The 20,199-nt window shown below is 40.9% G+C and overlaps 2 protein-coding genes across 3 annotated transcripts in view; both read right to left on the bottom strand.

Annotated features, from left to right (window-relative positions):
* Nucleotides 1-114: 114 nt before the first annotated feature.
* LOC145465657 (glucose-fructose oxidoreductase domain-containing protein 1-like) lies at nucleotides 115-4,205 on the bottom strand. The gene is made up of 2 exons (XM_081449430.1): nucleotides 2,686-4,205; nucleotides 115-1,749 (listed from the first exon to the last, which is right to left on the bottom strand). Exons 1-2 carry the CDS (start codon nucleotides 3,704-3,706, stop codon nucleotides 1,538-1,540), a joined length of 1,233 nt encoding a protein of 410 aa, XP_081305556.1. The 5' UTR covers nucleotides 3,707-4,205; the 3' UTR covers nucleotides 115-1,537.
* A 2,534-nt stretch (nucleotides 4,206-6,739) lies between these two features.
* The window catches only part of LOC145465660 (cystathionine gamma-synthase-like), a 17,676-nt gene continuing 4,216 nt past the window's right edge, over nucleotides 6,740-20,199 (bottom strand). For both annotated transcript variants that reach the window (XM_081449432.1, XM_081449431.1), the window contains 8 exons: nucleotides 18,817-18,975; nucleotides 17,975-18,109; nucleotides 16,029-16,198; nucleotides 15,323-15,434; nucleotides 14,301-14,414; nucleotides 11,591-11,725; nucleotides 10,409-10,554; nucleotides 6,740-9,616 (listed from right to left, as the gene is read on the bottom strand). In XM_081449432.1, the coding sequence (XP_081305558.1) occupies nucleotides 9,547-9,616; nucleotides 10,409-10,554; nucleotides 11,591-11,725; nucleotides 14,301-14,414; nucleotides 15,323-15,434; nucleotides 16,029-16,198; nucleotides 17,975-18,109; nucleotides 18,817-18,975 (1,041 nt within the window). In that variant the 3' untranslated portion in view covers nucleotides 6,740-9,546. The remainder of the gene's footprint in view (nucleotides 9,617-10,408; nucleotides 10,555-11,590; nucleotides 11,726-14,300; nucleotides 14,415-15,322; nucleotides 15,435-16,028; nucleotides 16,199-17,974; nucleotides 18,110-18,816; nucleotides 18,976-20,199) is intronic.

The raw sequence follows: 20,199 nt of genomic DNA on the forward strand, positions 1-20,199 counted from the left end.
TGACCTTACGTCAAACCCCCTACTCTCTCTACGTCATAGCGCGTGGCAAACACGAGATCACGCAACAATCAAACGACTTTTTCCCGGGAAAAGGTGTTCCACTTTGAAATTTATACCCCTCTTTCCAACGCGAATAAAAAAAAACTGCATCAAGGCACATGGACCACATGGCTTTAACATCAAGACAGAAAAAAAGATGGTTGAATTATAAGAAGGTGAAATTCGAGGTAAATATTCCCGACAAACAACTCGAAGTAAAAACAAACTCGTGATTTTAAACAATAGGTATTATTTTCATCGTACGATCAAGGTCTCGTGCAATTCAGATTTAAAAATAACACAGGTAACTTGACGCGTTTAATTTTTTTTTTTTTTCGATATGTGATGGGGCTCAAATCCTTAGAAAAGATGTACCATTTGTAATTTGTTTTGTAATTTAATTGTTAGCTTGCTCTGTGATGGTGCTTGGATAAAAAAATTCTCATAAAAAAAATTAACTTAAAAAGTTCAATGAGTGTTTCCAACTGGTGAGTCACATGACCTACAGGTGAGACCAATGTCAGCCATAAGAAGAATGGGGACAGATGCATTCTTGTTTAGTGTTTCTCCCTGTTTTTCTTTGGCCTCAGGTAAGCCTTGATACAACCTGTGCAGGCTAGGTGCTACTCTCTCAATAGCTTCCTTTAATATACCATGATATCAAAGGTGGCAGGGGGGAGATAAGGAAATAATTTGGTCTATCTACACAAAGGAATCTCAGGTTAGCGCTAACTGCATGCGTTAGAAGCGGCACTAACACTTAGTAAGTAGAATGAAAAGTACACTTTTTCAACAGAACATGGCTTCCACTGTTTATTTGCCATAAACTTAACTTACTCTCTTACAATTAGAGAAAACAAGATAAAGTGAACCCCAAAAGGAATTGAATGCTCTTAACTTTGACAATATCAAATGTGCATCTCTCTAGTGTGAAGGTAGTCAGTGAAGCTAGCTTGCAGCCTGTTGTTCACTTGAAAATCAGAAAGCATAGTACAAGCCAAACACCTTCTTGTCCATACCACCTTTTTGCAGACAAGTTCAAAACTTAGATTGCCTAAATAACCATTTACAAGAACTACATTTTCATTAGACATTAGAGAACATTTTTAAATTTGTCCTTCAAGAACTACAACTGTGATGTGCTAATTGAAACATCATTCTTACTAGCTCCCCCAACAACAAAAACTTCTTAGTAGCATGATTAACTGATTTAAAATCAAATCAATGCAATAATTTCATCTCTTACAGTGTACAGTAATTCGTGCTCATCTGTAATTTTAATTTCCTCAAAACATTTGCCTGGGAATTTCATTTGTCAGGTAAGTGAAGGGCAGAATCCTCTAGCCTGGACGATCAGACACAAGTTTCTTTGCATGACTTTCTTAGACATAGCACTCAGAAATTGCAGGCCTTCTTTCTTAGCATTCTTTGCTTATATACAAGAGGAATAAAATTCAAAAGCTTCAAGTTTCTCAAGCAGCTGTTTGCTCTCTAATCTTTACTGAGTTAGCATCTTTCTCAGGACGGGCGATGAATATTCCTTTTCATCAGGTTTTTCTTTCTGTTGCTCAGTGATTATTTGGACAGTTTTTTCTTCAGAGCCCACCACTGCTTGGCCTGTTTCCTCATGAGCAATGAACTCAACTTGAGACCACATGCCAGTTCTACTGGACTCAATTATGGCATCAAGAACGGTACGTGTATATAGTCCTGAAAAAAAAAAATTTGTACAATATACAAAAATCAGAGATCCCAACCTAAACAAAAAATTGAAAACCAGGAGATCACATTTTTACAGTCTTGACCATAAAAGTTGTTAAAAGTGGAAATCCAAAGATTCAACCAGGAAAATACATCAAATATCAGACATTTTCTACCCAAAAGGCCATAAACTGGCAAAAATAAGTTTGAAAACGCACTCTACTAAGCAATTTCTTTCATATCCAGGGGTTTCATTGACGTTTTCAGCAGGAGGGTAACCGGCTGGGAGGGGGCGTGGGTTACACTGTTATGTACCTCCCATGGGTAACTGGTTTTTACAGGAGGGCAAAACTTTTTGAACTGAACTTCTTTGTAAGAAAAACTATCCTCCAAATTGCCAAACAAGGCAGGCAAAACCATCCTCACAGCTGGTCAATTTGTCCGGTGGCCTGCCCTTAATGAAACCCCTGCATATCCAGATGATTCAGTGATCTGTACAGGCTGCAGGATTTGGTCAGTATCTAGGAGACTCCCAGAGAATCAGAGAGAGTTGGCATGAATGAAAAAAAAAATCAGTCTTGGAACATGAAAGCATACATGAGCAGGAAAAATAGCTGAGTTGATAATGCTCTGTTTGATTAAGAAAGCCATTTAGTGTCCGGTCACTCCAAAAGAGGCTATATCTTATCCAGGTATTTCCAATCTGTTCTATGTATTTCTGGTGCTTTTGAACTCATTCAGATTCTAAAATCACTTGTGCAAATTTGAAGTAGAACATCCTAAGAGGCAGTGACCAAAATAAGAATTTAAATCCCTTAAAGGTATAATGTCAGAACACCCACATTAGTGACTCCCACGGCCCGACCACTGGTTTTTTAGACACAAGTGAGCGTCATGACACCCTCACACAAAAAGAAGTTGTTAATAATTATTATATGTACTAACCATCTTCAAATGAAGCTGCACTTGAAATAGTTTGCAAGTCCGCAATCCTCCGATCATCTTTGTCAATGGACTCTTCAAATGCCCTCTTTATCTCTGATACCCAGCCTTCAAGACCTGTCAAAAATATACTGGGTGGAAGTTTTTCCACACTAAACAAGCCTGGAATGCGAGCAATATCACCATATATAAGTTCTTCTTTGCTGCCATTCTTCATTCCATATAAGTTGCCATTCCTGGCAATCAGCTGCCCTTTACTGCCATAAATGGTAATAGTTTGGGAATAACGGCCAGGAATGTGGGTGTTAAGCGAGACAGTAGCAAAAGTACCGCCATTCAGTTTGATCTGAAAGGCAGTATAGTCATCACTGGAGATGTGCCTAAAGCTTGATACACTATCTGTTTGAGTGACGAAAGTCTTTAAAGTACCATGCACTTCAACTGCCCTCTGATTGGTCAAAAACGAGATAATGTCGATGACGTGAGCTCCAACATTGGTTAGTACACCACCCCCCATAGCCTGGTCGCACATCCAGTTGTAGCGGTTACTCAGCAAAGAGCCCATTTCGATCTTGCACTCACAGATTAAAGGTTCCCCGCAGAAGTCCTCCTCTAAATATTGCTTCATCTTAATAAAGGCTGGCAGAAACCTTAGCTCGTGTCTGATCAGAGAAAGAAGCTTAGGATAATACTGAGCTGCATTCACCATCCTCACCGCTTCCTCTCTGCTTAAACCCGCGGGAGAATCACACAAGACGTGTTTTCCGATAGAAAGAGCTTTCACCGCCACTTCAGCACGAACGTGGGGTGGACAAAGCACGCACACCAAATCCACGTCTTCTCTCAGGAGTAACTCGTCTATTTTGGACGTGTGAAATGGAACTTTGTACTCATCCGCCATCTCCTTTGCTTGTTGTTTTGATGCACCCCATATGCCACTCACCGTAAAACCAGCCGAACGCAGAAGCGGTAAGAGTATGCGCGAAGAATTTCCCGTGTCAACTACACCAACAGAAGGTAGCATTTTGAACACTTACAGAATATTAACTCGCTAGAATGTCAAGGAGCAACACTCATTTGCAGCCGTGAAGCGCCATCTTGATTTTCGCTCGCATTGGCTGGAGACTGGGTCTGCATTTGACACTCCATCCCACTCCCCCTCCAGTAGCTTGCGTAGAGAGGGAGAGAGAAGGGAAAAAAGAGAAGCGCGAAACAAAGGGAGGAGTGGAGGGAGGGGAACACCTGCAAGGCCGCTTTTCCAGGCCCTAATTAAGTATGCGAAACACAGAAAGCTCTGAAATGTCTGACTGACAAAATCACGTCACTTTTCGGCAGTTCTCCGGCGGGTTCTCCTGTTTCTTGTTTTTCTCGCCTGCTTGCCGCGAGAAAATGGCATGGTATGAATAATGGCATAATCACCTCTTACCGTTTTTTATTTGTTATTTTACTTTTCAGAAACCACCCGTAAAAAGAAGGTCTCCAAACACGATAAAAGAGACCAAAATTAAACTAGGATGAGAGAAGCAAAACCTGATTTAATTTAACAAATGTATCCTGAATCTTTGGCAATCTACAAATCAATAGGTCACAAATGTGGACCTAATTCCGTGTAACAAAAATCTCTGCCACAGTTAGTTCGTGTGGTTGATGGCAAAGCTGTTTACTTATTCAAAATTTCCCATCAGGGAAATTACAAGTATTACTGAAGCAAAACTTTGAAGAGGATTGAAAACACATCGGCTGACTGACAGAGTCAAGTGGATATAGTTTCAAACTTGGTTAGATGTCACAAGACTATGGCCATGGAGTATCTTTCCGAATATGGTCGAGGTCAGTTGAGCGTTTACAGCTTTTCTCAGGCTACATGTATTTGAGAAACAAGATACCAAGAACTAGGTTTCACAATTGAATAGAAACACGCTAGTTGGTTTTTCTGACTTACTCAAATTCGTTTCATCGCATTTGTCAGCTACATTAGTGAGAGATCCTTCCTTGAGATTAACTATAACTGCATAAGAAGAATGATCGCCTTTGCTTGGCAGCCCCATGATCAATGTTGAGCGTGAATTTGTCTTGATGATGCTGATTTGAACGTCAATATTTTGTATTATTTTGCTTTTGGGTCCAGAAATTGCGAGTAAGGAAAATGTTTGTGTTGAGGAACATTTGACTCTACTCAAGTACAATAGGCCCTTTGCACGATCCGGTCACATGATACGGAATTAATTATGTTGGGACGCAAGTCTTCCAAAAAAAAGGAACTCGTACCGGTCCAGCCCGACTTTCCTTTGTTTTAAAAGTCCCACGGTGTAATTTGCGTCCCAGAATAATTAATGCCGTATGATGTGACCGGATCGTGTAAAGAGCCTATTTGTCAGGAAACTGTCCTACCAATCTCGCTTTAATCACATCTCCAAGAAGCTTTAGACAGGTGCCTTAATAGTGAACTTGGTTTCCTTCACCCTACTGATGTATTAAAAAGTGTGACTAGTTCGCAATGGTTGCATTTTTCCTCTTGCATTTTGCATTTTGCATCTTGGTGGAAGATATATCCTCGTCACAACAACTGGCACGACTGGCACACTAGTTATTTGGATATCACAACAGTTGCAATCTACAAATTCCCATGAAACGTCAGTATGAAGACAAGTGTGGCCACGTGTCCGAGGAGCTTTAGCTTCTCATCGCCACTGCTGCTAAACACTCCAATATACATAAAGGCTGAAAGAATTTCCATACCTCTAGACCTTTAGATGATGCCGGCAGTTACTTAACTCAGTGGCCTACCTGAGGAAAATGAACTTTTTTTCCTGATATTCTTAAGTCGCCGCTCGTTTTCTTATCTTTAGCTTTGTCGCCTTTCTTCTTCCTTTTCTTTTCGTCGTCCTCTTCCTCCTTCTCCTCTTCTTCCTGCTCCTCTTCTTCTTCTTCTTCCTCTTCCTCCTCTTCTTCCTTTTCTTCCTTTTCTTCCTCTTCTTCCTCTTCTTCCTCCTCCTCCTCCTCTTCTTCTTCTTCTTCTTCTTCTTCTTCTTCCTCTTCCTCTTCTTTTTCTTCCTCTTCTTTTTCTTTCCCTTTCTCTTTTCCTTTTTTAAATTCTTTTTCTTTTCCTTTTCCTTCGCCTTTTTCAATTTCTCTCTCTTTTCCGTTTTCTTTTTCTTTTACTTCTTCTTTTACTCTTTCTTTTTCTTCTTCGTTTTCTTTTACTTTTACTTTTTCTTTCTCTTTTACTTTTTCAATTTCTTTTACTTTCACTTTTCCTCTTCCTCTTCCTTTTCCTTTCTCTTTTTCTTCTTCTTCTTCCTTCGAGGATGCGGGGGCGGGATGCGCGGCAGGATATGGCGGGTAGGGATATGGTGCGGGACTCGGTACAGGGTAGGGATATGGTGCGGGACTCGGTACAGGGTAGGGATATGGTGCGGGACTTGGTACAGGGTAGGGATATGGTGCGGGATACCGGATAGGATATCGCGAGACTGGTGCTTGGTTCGGATGTGGGGTGGAATTCGGAGCGGTCGGAGGATATGTAGAAGTCTGAGGATGTGTGGCAGCCTGAGGACATGGAGCAGTCTGAGGGTATGGGGCAGTCTGAGGGTATGGAGCAGCCTGAGGGTATGGGGCAGTCTGAGGATATGTGGAAGCCTGAGGACAGCGTGCGGGATAACCAGGATAATCAACCGAGGCGTCCTTTGCCCCTGTCAAGCGAAAAGGAGAAAAAGGTTACTACTTGTCATCTAAAGTTTCAAAGGGAGGTTTTAGTAATCATCTTCCTCAAATCTTCAGAGTCTTATCCACTCGGCTTCGTCCTCTTGATTTGAATCCACTGGTTGGACTTGCTAAAACTTCTACTGTAAAGATCTTTTTTTTATCTCAAATTTATTATCAAGTAATAACATAGTGCAACTTTGGTTTCACAACCTCCAACAGAACGAGATATCCTAGTCATGTCGGCCCTATCATCTGGTTATTTCATCCAACGATCTCGAGTATGACGAAATAATTTCCGTTAGTTTGAAGTCGAAGTCATGAATTACTCTCGTCAGTTTTCTGTTGAGATAGAGATAGAGAGAGGGAAGGACTGATTTGACTTTGATTCGCGCAACCTCGTTCCCAGGGTCTTTCGTGGGGAGATGAGAGACTCTGGGAACGAGTTTGACTTTCGCGACCTGATGAAGTCTGGTTAGTGATAAAGAAAGGCATTTTCGCAACCGAACAATCTCGTTAGATCGGGCTTTAACAAAAGTCTCACTGTATTAACATGGTTAACAAGTACTGAAAAAAACTGGCTTATGTTTTTTTCTGCAATAGAAGAGGGACTGAAAAATGTGGTGGCTATATTAATGAGGTGGCCAAATGACGGGGCTCCTTTGTGTGCGGAACTAAGCCAGCAGGTCAGGAACGCCCATATTGTCCTTGTCACCTCAGCTTTGTTTCACCAGAAGTTTATAAAAGTTATGATTCTTAAAGTTCCATTCATCTAGTGAAACTGAGATTAAAAGGTACTTAAATTGGGTGCATCTAAGGCTGATATTTGTCCAAGTTCCCTTCGGTTTCTCAGCAGCTCTCTGTCTCCCCCCATGCGATTTCGTCACCGATTCATTATTTCCGTTCTTCTTTGAAAAGCGTTTTTGAGAAGTTTCGCAAGTCTTGCCTTTGTCCTATTTTACTTCAGTGAGTAATAACAAATATAAAGTTCAGTATTTTACTGTATTACGTTTACATTTCCGTTTCCTTACCAGAACCAGAGGCATCCGAATCGAACGCACTGCCCTCTTCGTCTTCAGCGTGAGATTCGTGATCGAGCGAGATGGGAGTGTGATCTTTTGTTCCTTGCTCATGCTTCCCCGAGGCTTCAAAGTTTCCTTCAGTCGATGTAAGCAGCACCACCATGGCGAAAAGGCAAGCAGTTAATGCCAATGTTACCCTCATGACAAGTGCTGGACGCGTTCACTGCATTACATATAATACAGATTATTGACAAATTTAATCTAAGAATTGCTGTTTCAAACTATCTTTCAAACAGTAACTTGATGACGATAACCTTTACAGCACAAACTTGATCGTCAGTGAAAGATTCACAGTGGAGCTTTGAACATGCGCATATAAGCTCGACACAGCAGGATTTTGTTTTTTTTGCATCAGGTTGGCAGGTTGGTCAAAACCACTTCTTTATTACAGTTCACAGGGTCATTGAGCCAGAAAAGCTGCGACGAGAATAAGATTTCTGAGCTGGTAAGGGCTGACAAGGGATATGGGTTGGAGTTTGTTGTGGGGACATGTGAATAAGGTGGAGAGATACTAGTAATTATAAACAGTGCAGTACGGTAAATCTTTTTACAAAGTTGACACTATATTCGAAAATAGTGGGTAAAGTTTGTTTTCGAAAAATACCTCAGTCGTTTGTTATTTATTCAGTTAACTAGCATGCTTTTACGAGTTAGCTAAATCAATTTTCACCGTTAGCTGTGGATCAATCGCCGATCAGTATGGAATCTATGGCGCCCTTCTCACGAAGATTGTAGGTAATGCAGTTTTACAGCATTTCTTTTAAACTTTTGTTTTTACATTAAAACAACGACCGTGTTAAAGTTGAAACTATCAACATTCCCGGCCGCCAGCCAAGCATGTAACATCGTACATGAGGCTCCTAACCATTACTCTTTTAACCAGCCAATCTCAGCGCGTTTTTTTTTTTTTCATCTTTGCACGCTCTTGCCATACAATAAATGTTGATATTCCATAAGAGGCTTTGCTTCATATTTAGTTGTATAGCTTCACTGCCTTCATAAAATGGCCAAATTGCATCCTGAATATTGTTTAGTAAACAAGCGATCGTTTCAGACGATGGGGTAACTGTAGTGTAGTTAAAAGAGAGAAATGTTAAATGCTTGTTCATAGCGGTCAATGTGCTAAACTTCACCTAACTAGTTGACAAGTTGTTTACAAAAGTGGCCAAGGAGTAAAACCAGGGTGTACCGAGAAACAACTTCAGCTTAGTGGTCAGGGACTTAAACCCGCGACCTCCGGATTTCAAGTCCGGCGCCCTAACCACTCGCTGCCACGCTGCCTCCACCCTCTCACGTGAGTCGTGACTGTCAATCAAACGGTCAACGTACCAAAAGGAGGGGGATACAGAAGTTGCCATTCTACCTGGGAAAGTAATTTAATGTGCTGGAAAATTAACTCACAAGAATTTCCTTCCGAACGTTAGCCCTAGAAAGCAAATGGTGGACCACACAAAGCAAGGGGTTAGATCAATGTTGCTCCACCGACTGAGTTACGAAGCCAGACAGCAACAGCTCATGGGTAATGACGGTGATAATTTGAGGCGAGGTGGATATATCAAGGGTAACATTACAAATGAAATGTTGCACCATGTAGCCCTGGAATAGAAGATGGGAACAGAAAGTAAAGAATTAAGTCTAAAGAAATTTCAAGTGAAGGAAATTAACCTAGATTTTTTTCTATGCGTTAGTCACCAGGTTAACAGATAGTAGTTTCGATTACTATAGATATGTACCCATTGCGAGCCTATACCTGCACTATATTTTCAGTGGGGGTGGGTTGGGAATTTGGGCGTTAACTCCATCTCATAGTGCACATCCCATCTCACAAACCAAGATAACAAACACGCATTTTCAATAATTTATTTTACCCTTCCCATTAAATATATTTTGCAACCAATTGATAATAAGCAACCTATACTGTGATTTGTGGTGGCCTTGATGGACAAACCAAAGAACACAGCTAGAAATCTTCTGTTCATGTCATCCAACATTGCGGTGATGAAGTCAAATTATGACCAAGAGCGTAGGCTTTGTCGTTTCTACAGCAAAATGAATTTCATCTTCTAAAGTTTCGTCATATTTATCCACAAGCTTTTTCCAAAGCTTGTTCGAGATCTTTTTTAAGGTCCTCCACGTTCTCTAAGCCGACGCTGCAGAAAATAAACATGAACAGACGTAAGAAACGTTCATATGAACCAAGCAGTGTCACATATAAAGGCTTTCTTGTTTACAAAAGAATTCACCAAGGATTAAAAGAAATCCAAAACTAATCTGCGATCAATCTTGTTTTTCACATAACAAAAATAGGAACGCGAAACAATTGCCCTGACTGACCGAATTCCCATCTCTTACTTTGTTAATCGAATCTATAACAAAATTCACGATCGCGATTGGTTCTCCGCGCGCTTATTTGTCACATAATCGGTGCGCGATCACGTGGGTGTCCAACTTATTGTAATTGGATACCTACGCCATTCGCACGTCAATTACGCGCGCTTTAATGGCTTCCTTTTCAATGTTTACTACAGTTTTTGAAACGTATGAAAAGCGCGACAAACTTTTTCGCTCAAAGGAAATTCTGAAAAGACATCTTTAATTCCGAAATTTGTTTTAGATACGATAAATTACTAATTGGACCTCATGTCGAACTATTCAGGGAGTTATCACGCTCGTAATTTCAAAATCGGATGAGCGAACCATGCTTCCTTTCCAATAAGGTAAAGGGTTGCGCAACAACACAACTAATAGCTGTGACAGAAATCACAGTGTCCAGCTGGCGTTCGTCATGCAATCACACAATGCCAGCTTGCTTCCGGCTAGCCCGTGACGTTTAAATGACCTCACGGCAGACCAGTTCCTTTGTATCACGATGCAAAATAAGCACACACAATGTCTAAAACGACTCGTTTAATCCCTGCACGTAGCACGGAATGATTACCCACCTGAACCGTATAAGTGACTCTCCCAGACCTCCTTCGAGCTGCTCCGCTGAAGACATGTATTTGTCAGGGTGGGTCATGCCAGACGCCACCTCGATTAAGCTCTTAACACCGCCAAGGGACACTGCAAGTTGAATCATCTTCAAGCTCTGTAACACAAAATGCATAGGTAATTTAACAATTATTTCCTTTGGTCGCCTGTAGCCGTCGATTTAGCCTGCGAGCAGGCCCACGTTGGAGCACAAGCGCGCACAGCGTAGCCGCGAGCGCGAAATCGAGCGACGAAGCCGCGAGACGAGAAAGTGACTTTCTTGGTGCCTCTTCACCAGACTCCTTCCCACCGGATCGCTTTGCTCCTCACTGCTCGCGCGAGTGACCCAAAGGTGAGCCTGCTCACAGGCTACCGTCGATTTGAACTTAGAGTTAAATTATTCGACCAGTCGACTGGAATATGGTAATCGAATTGAATTTAATTCTCAACATTACAAACGTCCCAATATCTCCTCGGCGTAGAGGGTGGAGATCCTGGTAAAGGAGAAGGAAGGAAAATCATTCCTGCTTCTTTTCAGTTTTTCGACCCTACATTCCGCCACGTTTTGGAGTCCTTGATTAAGCCTAACCAGATCTAACTAGGACTTCATTCAAATAACAGGTCCTCAGTGTTTCACTTTCTCATCGACACAGAAGCACAATGTACGGCTGAGTGGAGAAAAATGCTCGTTATGCATATCTTATAAAGCGTGTATACGCTATAAGACGTTCGTAGACACAAACGTTCGATCTCCATTAACGGTACATTTAGCATCTTAAAAGGGTTTGTTGTCTATTGTGACTGAAGAAAAGGTTTCAACTGAAACCCTGCGCCCACGATCAAGTTGTGACGATATGTCAACATTTTTCAACCTCCGTCTTTAACCTTCATGTGCCAGGCGCGGTTAACTAACAGCTAGTGCGCTGGAGCCTTGATCGAGTGGTCAGGTTCGAGTCTCTCACAAACTAACTACCTAACTCGTCACAGTCTGTGATTATTTTTTAATTCTTTTACCATCTGACTTTCGGTCCTGGACGTGAGAAGACTCCACCGATATTGAGCGTTTAAGGCAACCCTCCTCCGAGACTAATCTTGACTATCTAGTGGTTTTGTGATGATCAATGTAATGAGCATCGTGACTTAACTTTCCTCACCTCAACAAATTTGGTCGCTTCCTGTCTCCCACCTTTGACTTCAAACGACACCATTCCACTGAAGCCTGTCATCTGTTTCTTCGCAACGTCATGTTGTGGGTGAGAAGGCAAACCTGGATAATAAACCCTTTCAACCTACATAACAAAAAAAAGAGAACAATTTGGAAGTAAGATGAAATGATTCCAACCTATTGCCAGGCTCACAGATTGTGAACAACGCGCGCAAACGACTGTTTGAAAGGCAAAAAGAATAGGAAGGCTAGGGCAAGATCCCGGAAAGGATTAGCCAAGTTCCCGCCAAGATTTGGCCGTGATCTGGTCAAGATTTAACAAAGATCTCGCCAAGATTTTGCCAGATCTTGCCCAGATCTCGCCAAGATCTCGCCAAGATCTCAGATCTCTTAGTCAAGGTTTAGAAACGATTTCGCCAGATCTCGCCAGAATCTAGCCAAGATCTTGCTTAGCCAAGATATCATTAAGATCTCGCCAAGATCTCGCCAAGATCTCGACAGGATCTCACCAAAATTTAACCAAGATTAATCAAGATCTCACCAAGATTTAGGTAAGATCTCGCCAAGATCTCGCCACGATCTCGCCACGATCTCGCCAAGATCTCGCCCAGATCTTGCCAAGATCTCGACAGGATCTCACCAAAATTTAATCAAGAATAACCAAGATCTCGCCAAGGTTTAGCCAAGATCTCGACAGGATCTCACCAAAATTTATTCAAGATTAACCAAGATCTCGCCAAGATTTAGCCAAGATCCCGCCAGGATCTCGCCAAAATCTCGCCGGAATCTCACCAAAATCTCACCAAAATCTCGCCAGGATCTCGCCAAAACTTAACCAAGATCTCGCCAAGATTTAACCAAGATCTCGCCAAGATTTAACCAAGATCTAGCCAAGATTTAACCAAGATCTCACCAAGATTTAGCCAAGATCTCGCCAAGATCTAGCCAAGATTTAACCAAGGTCTCGCCAAGATCTCGCCAGGATCTCGCCAAAATTTAGCCACGATCTCGCCAAGATTTAACCAAGGTCTCAGCAAGATCTCGCCAAGATTTCACCAAGATCTCACTAAGATCTCGCCTAGATTTAACCAAGATCTCGCCAAGATTTAACCAAGGTCTGATCACGATTTAGCCCAAGATCTCGGCGAGATCTCGCCAGGATTTAACCAAGATCTCGCCAAGATTTAACCAAGATCTCACTAAGATCTCGCCAAGATTTAACCAAGGTCTGATCACGATTTAGCCCAAGATCTCGGCGAGATCTCGCCAGGATTTAACCAAGATCTCGCCACGATTTAACCAAGATCTCACTAAGATCTCGCCAAGATTTAACCAAGATCTCGCCAAGATTTAACCAAGATCGCGCCAACATCTCACCAGGATCTCGCCAGGATTTAACCAAGATCTCACCACGATTTAGCCAAGATTTAGCGAAGATTTAGCCGAGATCTCACCAAGATTTAGCCAAGATTTAGCCAACTTCTCGCGAATATTTAGATCTCGGCGAGATTTTGTGAAGATTTCGCCAAGATCTCGCCAAGATTTAACCAAGGTCTGATCACGATTTAGCCCAAGATCTCGGCGAGATCTCGCCAGGATTTAACCAAGATCTCGCCACGATTTAACCAAGATCTCACTAAGATCTCGCCAAGATTTAACCAAGATCTCGCCAAGATTTAACCAAGATCGCGCCAACATCTCACCAGGATCTCGCCAGGATTTAACCAAGATCTCACCACGATTTAGCCAAGATTTAGCGAAGATTTAGCCGAGATCTCACCAAGATTTAGCCAAGATTTAGCCAACTTCTCGCGAATATTTAGATCTCGGCGAGATTTTGTGAAGATTTCGCCAAGATCTCGCCAAGATTTAACCAAGGTCTGATCACGATTTAGCCCAAGATCTCGGCGAGATCTCGCCAGGATTTAACCAAGATCTCGCCACGATTTAACCAAGATCTCACTAAGATCTCGCCAAGATTTAACCAAGATCTCGCCAAGATTTAACCAAGATCGCGCCAACATCTCACCAGGATCTCGCCAGGATTTAACCAAGATCTCACCACGATTTAGCCAAGATTTAGCGAAGATTTAGCCGAGATCTCACCAAGATTTAGCCAAGATTTAGCCAACTTCTCGCGAATATTTAGATCTCGGCGAGATTTTGTGAAGATTTCGCCAAGATCTCGCCAAGATTTAACCAAGGTCTGATCACGATTTGGCCCAAGATCTCGGCGAGATCTCGCCAGGATTTAACCAAGATCTCGAAAAGACTTAACCATGATCTCACTAAGATCTCGCAAAGATCTAACGAAGATCTCGCCAAGATTTAACCAAGATCTCACTACGATTTAGTCTAGATCTCGGGAAGATTTAGCTAAGATCTCGGCGGGATTTAGTGAAGATTTCGCCGAGATTTAGCCAAGGTCTTGGCGGGATTTCAGAGACAAGATCTCGGCAAGATGTATCCAAGAACTCGGCAAGAAATCTCGCCAATCTCGGCAAGATCATGATTTAGCCGAGACCGTGGCGAGACTCGGAGGAAATCTTGGAGAGATCAATAGATTTGGACAAGATCTTGGCGAAATTTGAGTGGATCATTACAAAATCTCTATAATCCCGCAGGGATTATCATAAGTTACAGTTTGTAAACTCGTCTAAACCATACTTTATTTAAGGCCAGGCGTTTATTATAAATACCTTGGGATGAGCTTCCAAGAACTTGGCAATTTCCATGCCATTTTGGTTGTGTCTTTCCATGCGCACGTGGAGGGTTTTCAGTCCACGATGAAGGAGAAATGCGTCAAACGGTGACTACAAAAATTAAAATATAATTTACAAGAAACAAAATGGAACAAGGGCAACACTTAACAACACTGATAATAGACTTCGAAAATACGGCAAAATCCAGGCACTATTCATGATCAAGTCAAAGATCAGCTTTGTGTGCTCAATTCAACTACTGCTGCCTTGTACCCAGGCTTGGCTCATCTCTACACGGAAACGTTCTCAATATCCTGAATACACTTGCAAGGCAACATCCGGGCACACTCCCAAGCCTTCCAGATAAAAAGGATGGGAGAGCTCGGCAGAAGTTTTGAAAAGAATCCCTAAGAGATACCAAGATCCTGTTTGTGAGCGTGGCATGATTTTTTTTTTTCACCACATTGTCTCCTGTCACATTTTTAGCTATACACCCGAAAAGGTACTGCAGAAGCTCCTGCTGTGGACCTTTCGAGGCTGAACACCCTAAGAGTTACCCCTAAAAGGTATAACGAGTACCCCCGTCCTTTTTGTACAGGAGTCCCCCCCGTGCAACATCTCAAATCATTCCAAATTACAGAGATCTCTACAGCTTCTCTGACTTCCTGTCAATTTGGCACGAATGTTCAAAACCAAGCAAAGACCAAAAACACGTTTTTAGACAATCAGAACCGAGCTTTTAAAGTGTTTTAAATGTCTTAGCGTGACAGCAACATTGTTCAAATTTTGTTGGACGCACTACGTCACGGGAGACCAGCAAGGGTGACCCTTACAATAATTGATTGCTAACCCTTACACTAACCCAAAAACTAACCCTAACCTAACCTAATTTTCTGCTTGACCCTTAGCTAACCCTAGGGTACTAAGCTAACCCAAAATGACAGAAACGTTGCTTAACCCTGAATGCTTAATCCCCACTACACGCCCGTGCATTAGTTTTTCTGAAATTTTGTGCTCACCAAACATCCGCCAAAAAACTTCTGCAGCTCGTAACATTGATACAGCAATTCCTGTGACGAGAGCGTAAGTGAACCAGCCGTGATGTCACTGTGTCCACCAAGATACTTGGTGCTGTGAAAGGACAAATACAAATTTAAGAATGCAAAATTAAGTGAACCTTTGTCTACATGCATGCACAGGTCACCCAAGCGTGATGAAAGAGTTTGTATGGAGAACTAAATATATATAAATATATAAATATATGAGTTTGTGTAGAGATTAGGATATGACATTGAAATTGATCAATGGTAATTCACTCAATAAAGACTCTTGAACATTCAGTGGTGTCGTTTCTTCTCATCTCATCCAAGATTTGGGTGAATTTCGATAATTTATCACATGGTGTTATGATAAGAGTGTTTATTCGCTGAATTACCCATACATTGTATTTCAGCCACAGTTCTACCTACAAACTCTTATATTACACTTGGGTGACCTGTGCATGTATGTGGGCTTGATTACCAACTGCTTTTTGGGGAAGGAGACTGTGTTCCTCCCCAAGATCAGTAGAAATTGAGCCTAACATGTATAAGTGTATGTAGGAAAAATGAAAGGTCTTTTGGTTACACTTTGAGTAATTTTATATTGATTTGAGAAAAGCCCCTTTTGCTAAATCCTTATTCATTAAACAAATAAACGTAAAACTGATCTAACAAATATTCATACCAGCTATGAATTACAACATCAATGCCTTGTTTAATGGGAGTTTGATTAAATGGAGACGCAAAGGTGCTATCAACCATGGTGATAATACCAAGACTTTTGCCAAGTTTTGCAAACTCTTCCAGATCAGTGAGAATATTGGTTGGATTGCATGGGGTTTCACAGTATAAAACCTGAAAAACAAAACAATAATCACAGACAATGAATTGCAATGCATATCTACGTGTGCCCATGTTTTATCCTCTATGTATAACATGGGCCATGAGTGAGCATGTTATCAAGTTGGGGGCAGGGAGTAGGCAAGAGGGCAGGAACTCTGATGTAAAGGAAGACAGAACTCTTACAGGCAGAAGAATAGGGGTCAGGAAATGGTATTCCCAGGGTGGTGGTAACCACGAGTAGCAGGGAAAAAAAATCTGCAAAATCTTTCTGCATGTGTACAACTGCCTGTTCTCCTCTCCTGTTGGTGGCTGTTACCAGTATATACACAAAATGATGAGGATGGTCAGCCACAGAATAATTCACACAGAATTGGCAAGCTTGTGAGAGATTAAAAAAGCTCCCTTTTAATTCTTTGAGACTGTCGTTACTTGATAGGTTTAAATTTTAAAAGTGATTTTCCATTTTTACTTCCATTTTTTAACAGTAATTGGATTTGATTAGTTTTTAATTTTTTACTCTAAAAGTTACTGAGAACCTCCCTGAAAACCATGCAGTGAGATGGAAGCTTCCTCCATAAAGATGATTTATTATAATTATAATTATCATCATCATCATCATCATCATCATCATCATCATCATTATTATTATTATTTTTAACAAAATGTGGAGGACAAGGATGTCATGATTAAAAACAATAATCATTGGTTAATTGTGATGGTTCGACATGAAGGCAACTTGCAGCATTTCTGAGCAGTGAATTTGACCATTCTATAATATGCAGGTTTACACCAGCAAATGTTTAACTCCCTTGTTATAAAAGACTGCCATTTCTAGCACACTTCGAAATCAAATTTCCTTGCAAAAAGTAAATACTTACACGCAGGCCTCTAGATCTAAACCTGTATGCAATAACTGGAAACTGAATAAATTGACCAGCTCCAAGTTGACTTGATAGCTCAGTTAACAGAGCACTGCATCGGTGTCACAGAGGCCGTGGGTTTGAATCCCGCTCAAGCCTAAGTTGCATTCATAACTGTGATGATCTTCCATGTTGTATATCTTTCTCTTGCAGCTCAAATATGTGATGTTTGATGTAATCACTTGCTTGTATCCACCATGGTTATATTTATTTCCAACTCACAAACTGATCAGCTTCCAGTTGGCTTCAGTTGGTAACGTACTGCACCACAGAGGACATGGGTTTGAATCCCGTTCAAGCCTGTTATTTTCAGGCTTTATTTTGCAACTGCCTGAGCTGCATTCATAACTGCAAATATGATCTTTCATACAGTACTGGTACATCTTCCTCTAGTAGTTCAATTGAGTCATATGTCATATACATACTTGCTTTATCTTCATCGTCTACAAGTTTATAACAAACTCCCAAATTGACCAGCCCCAAGTTGGCTGGAAAGCTTGGTTGATAGAGCACAGCTGCACCAGTATTGCAGAGACTGTGGGTTTGAATCCCATTTAAACTTGAATTTTTTGCAACCACATAAGTTGCATGATTCATAACTGTGATGATCTTCCATGTAGTATATCTTTGTCCTGCAGTTCAAATATGTGATATTTCATCTACTCATTTGCTTGTCTTCATCATCTACAGGTATGCAAAGAGCTCACAAATTGACCAGCTTCCAGCTGGTCTGATAGCTCCACAATGATCATAGAGGTCATGGGTTTGAATCCCGTTCAAGCCTGACTTTTTTTCAGGCTAATGTTTGCAACTGTTGAAGTTGCATTCACAACCTGTGATGACAATCTTTCAAGAAGTTACTATATACCTTGGTGTTGGGTTTCACAGCTTCACGATACTGGGAAATATCAGAGCCATCTACAAATGTATATTCCACTCCAAAACGTTTGAGAACAAATTTTAAAGTGCCAAAAGTACCACAGTAAACCATCTTTGGAGCTACCTGTCAAACAAAATGAAAGCAAACAAACAAGCACATCAGTCAACAATAGTTCAAATGAGAAGTAACATTACCCAATTTACATGTAAGCAAGATAGTACACACAATCGTTATTACAGGAACAATCAAATGTGCAGTAGCTGATAACAATAGTTTCAATTTTATAAGATGAAAATATCTCTGGTCTGATAGTGACCCTATTGAACCACACATAAAAAACAACCTCCTTCAAAGAGTGCCAAGTGCAAGTGACTGGCCATATCAGTGTGAAGAGCAAGGGACTGCGAGAAGAAGAAAGAAGATATATGTCTTTTGCCTTTCCTGTCTCCCTTCTACGCCCATTGTTCTTAGCGGAGAGAGCCACCTGAATACAAACTAAAGTAATTTGCCTGGGAGCCTTTGCATATTTTTTTTTCAGTATTAGTCACATGACCATGGGCGTGGTCTGATGATGTCATCACTGGTGTTACTGATCATGAAAAAGTTAAAACTCATGAAATAACTCTGAACTAACTAAAAATGATGAAGTTATATGAGAATAAATTTTTCTTAGCAATGGCTCGAAAAGATCAGTTAATGGGCCCTTAAATCAGAAGAATGGTTCAAGCTTGACAAAAATAAGAGACAATAGCGGATGCCCTATGTCCCTCATGGGACGAAGAGGACTGGATTATGATTTATAACCAAAGACAGACGAACCGTATACTAACCACATGATCTCCAGATTTGAGAACAGCAAATAAAGCTGTTGAAATAGCAGCCATACCAGAGGAAAACAGCAACGTCCCATGTCCACCTTCTAAGCTGTTGAGGGTTTGTCTTGCAGCATCAACGGTTGGGTTAATCCAGCGTGAATATAGCCAACCTGTCTGTAGAGTTTATTAGGCATAATAAATATTAATATGACAAAAACTCCATATTAAATAATTAAGTTGATGGTCTTGTGATTGAGAAAAACTTTGTTGAATATTAAATGTGGGAAGCAACCATCGTGAACTCAATTGTTCTTGTAGAAAGCGGAAAGACTTACTGGTATTTGTAACCCAGTTGCTTAAGATAAATAACCACAATGCTTCATTCAAATCCAAAAACCATACTGTTGACTTTATGCTAAAAGTTTGGTTCTAGCAGACTTAGGACCCTTCAAAATGGAATTTTTCACTGAATGGAAAGCGCCCTCAATAGCCTAAAATTTTGCTGATGTGATTGAAGAGAAAAACAAGTATTCTCTCTCCTGCCAGCACTGTTCAAGGTCTATATTTCAAAGTCATCAACCTGATGTAAGTGGAACATTTTAAGCTATAAATCATAACAAAGAGTCAAATTATACGCTGGAGCCCTTCTGACGTGACATTATCAATATCATTTTTTTTTGGTGCATATCAATGTGGTTAATTTGATCCTCAATAAAGATAGAATTGCACTATCTTCACTGAAGATCAAGGTTAGGTTAGGTTAGGTTAGAGCAAACTAACCTAATGCCGAACTAATCAAAACACTGGAAGACTGCTGCCTATTTTATTATCTCTAACTCCTCCCTTCCCTCCAAAAAATTGTTTAAGAGTAGAGCTCAGCTCATCCAACCAAAACAGACATCAAATAATTATCCAAAAACAGTTCTCTTGAAAACACCAAAAATTGACCGAAATAAGTGTGACAAGTGTACTTTAGGTATTTTCCTTTGTATCTAAGAGATTTGTTGACTCCCGCAGGAGACCGGGAGATTTGGTCTGTGTCTGGGAGACCCCTGGATAATCAGGGCAAGTTGGCATAGATACTAATAGTATAATGAACACATCTTCCATAGTTTTACCTAATATTACTTACACTTTATCAGTGTATGGTGCCTCCGAATCAGAGCTAACTATAGCCCAGCAGTTTTTAGATCGATGCTTTAAACGCAGTTATATATCCAAGAAATTAGAGATAGGTGAATTACTTAAAGTGCAAGATTATAGAATTTGTAGGAAGGTTTGTAATATCCCAAACCACCCACTTAGAGCTAATTTCCCTGAGACTAAGATTACAAGATACAACTTAAGGAATAAATCTTCCGCAATGCCCGCCATTCACTCGGACCGTTTCAAGAATAC

Source organism: Orbicella franksi, chromosome 13 (assembly GCF_964199315.1).
Source record: "Orbicella franksi chromosome 13, jaOrbFran1.1, whole genome shotgun sequence".
Classification (NCBI taxonomy): domain Eukaryota; kingdom Metazoa; phylum Cnidaria; class Anthozoa; order Scleractinia; family Merulinidae; genus Orbicella; species Orbicella franksi.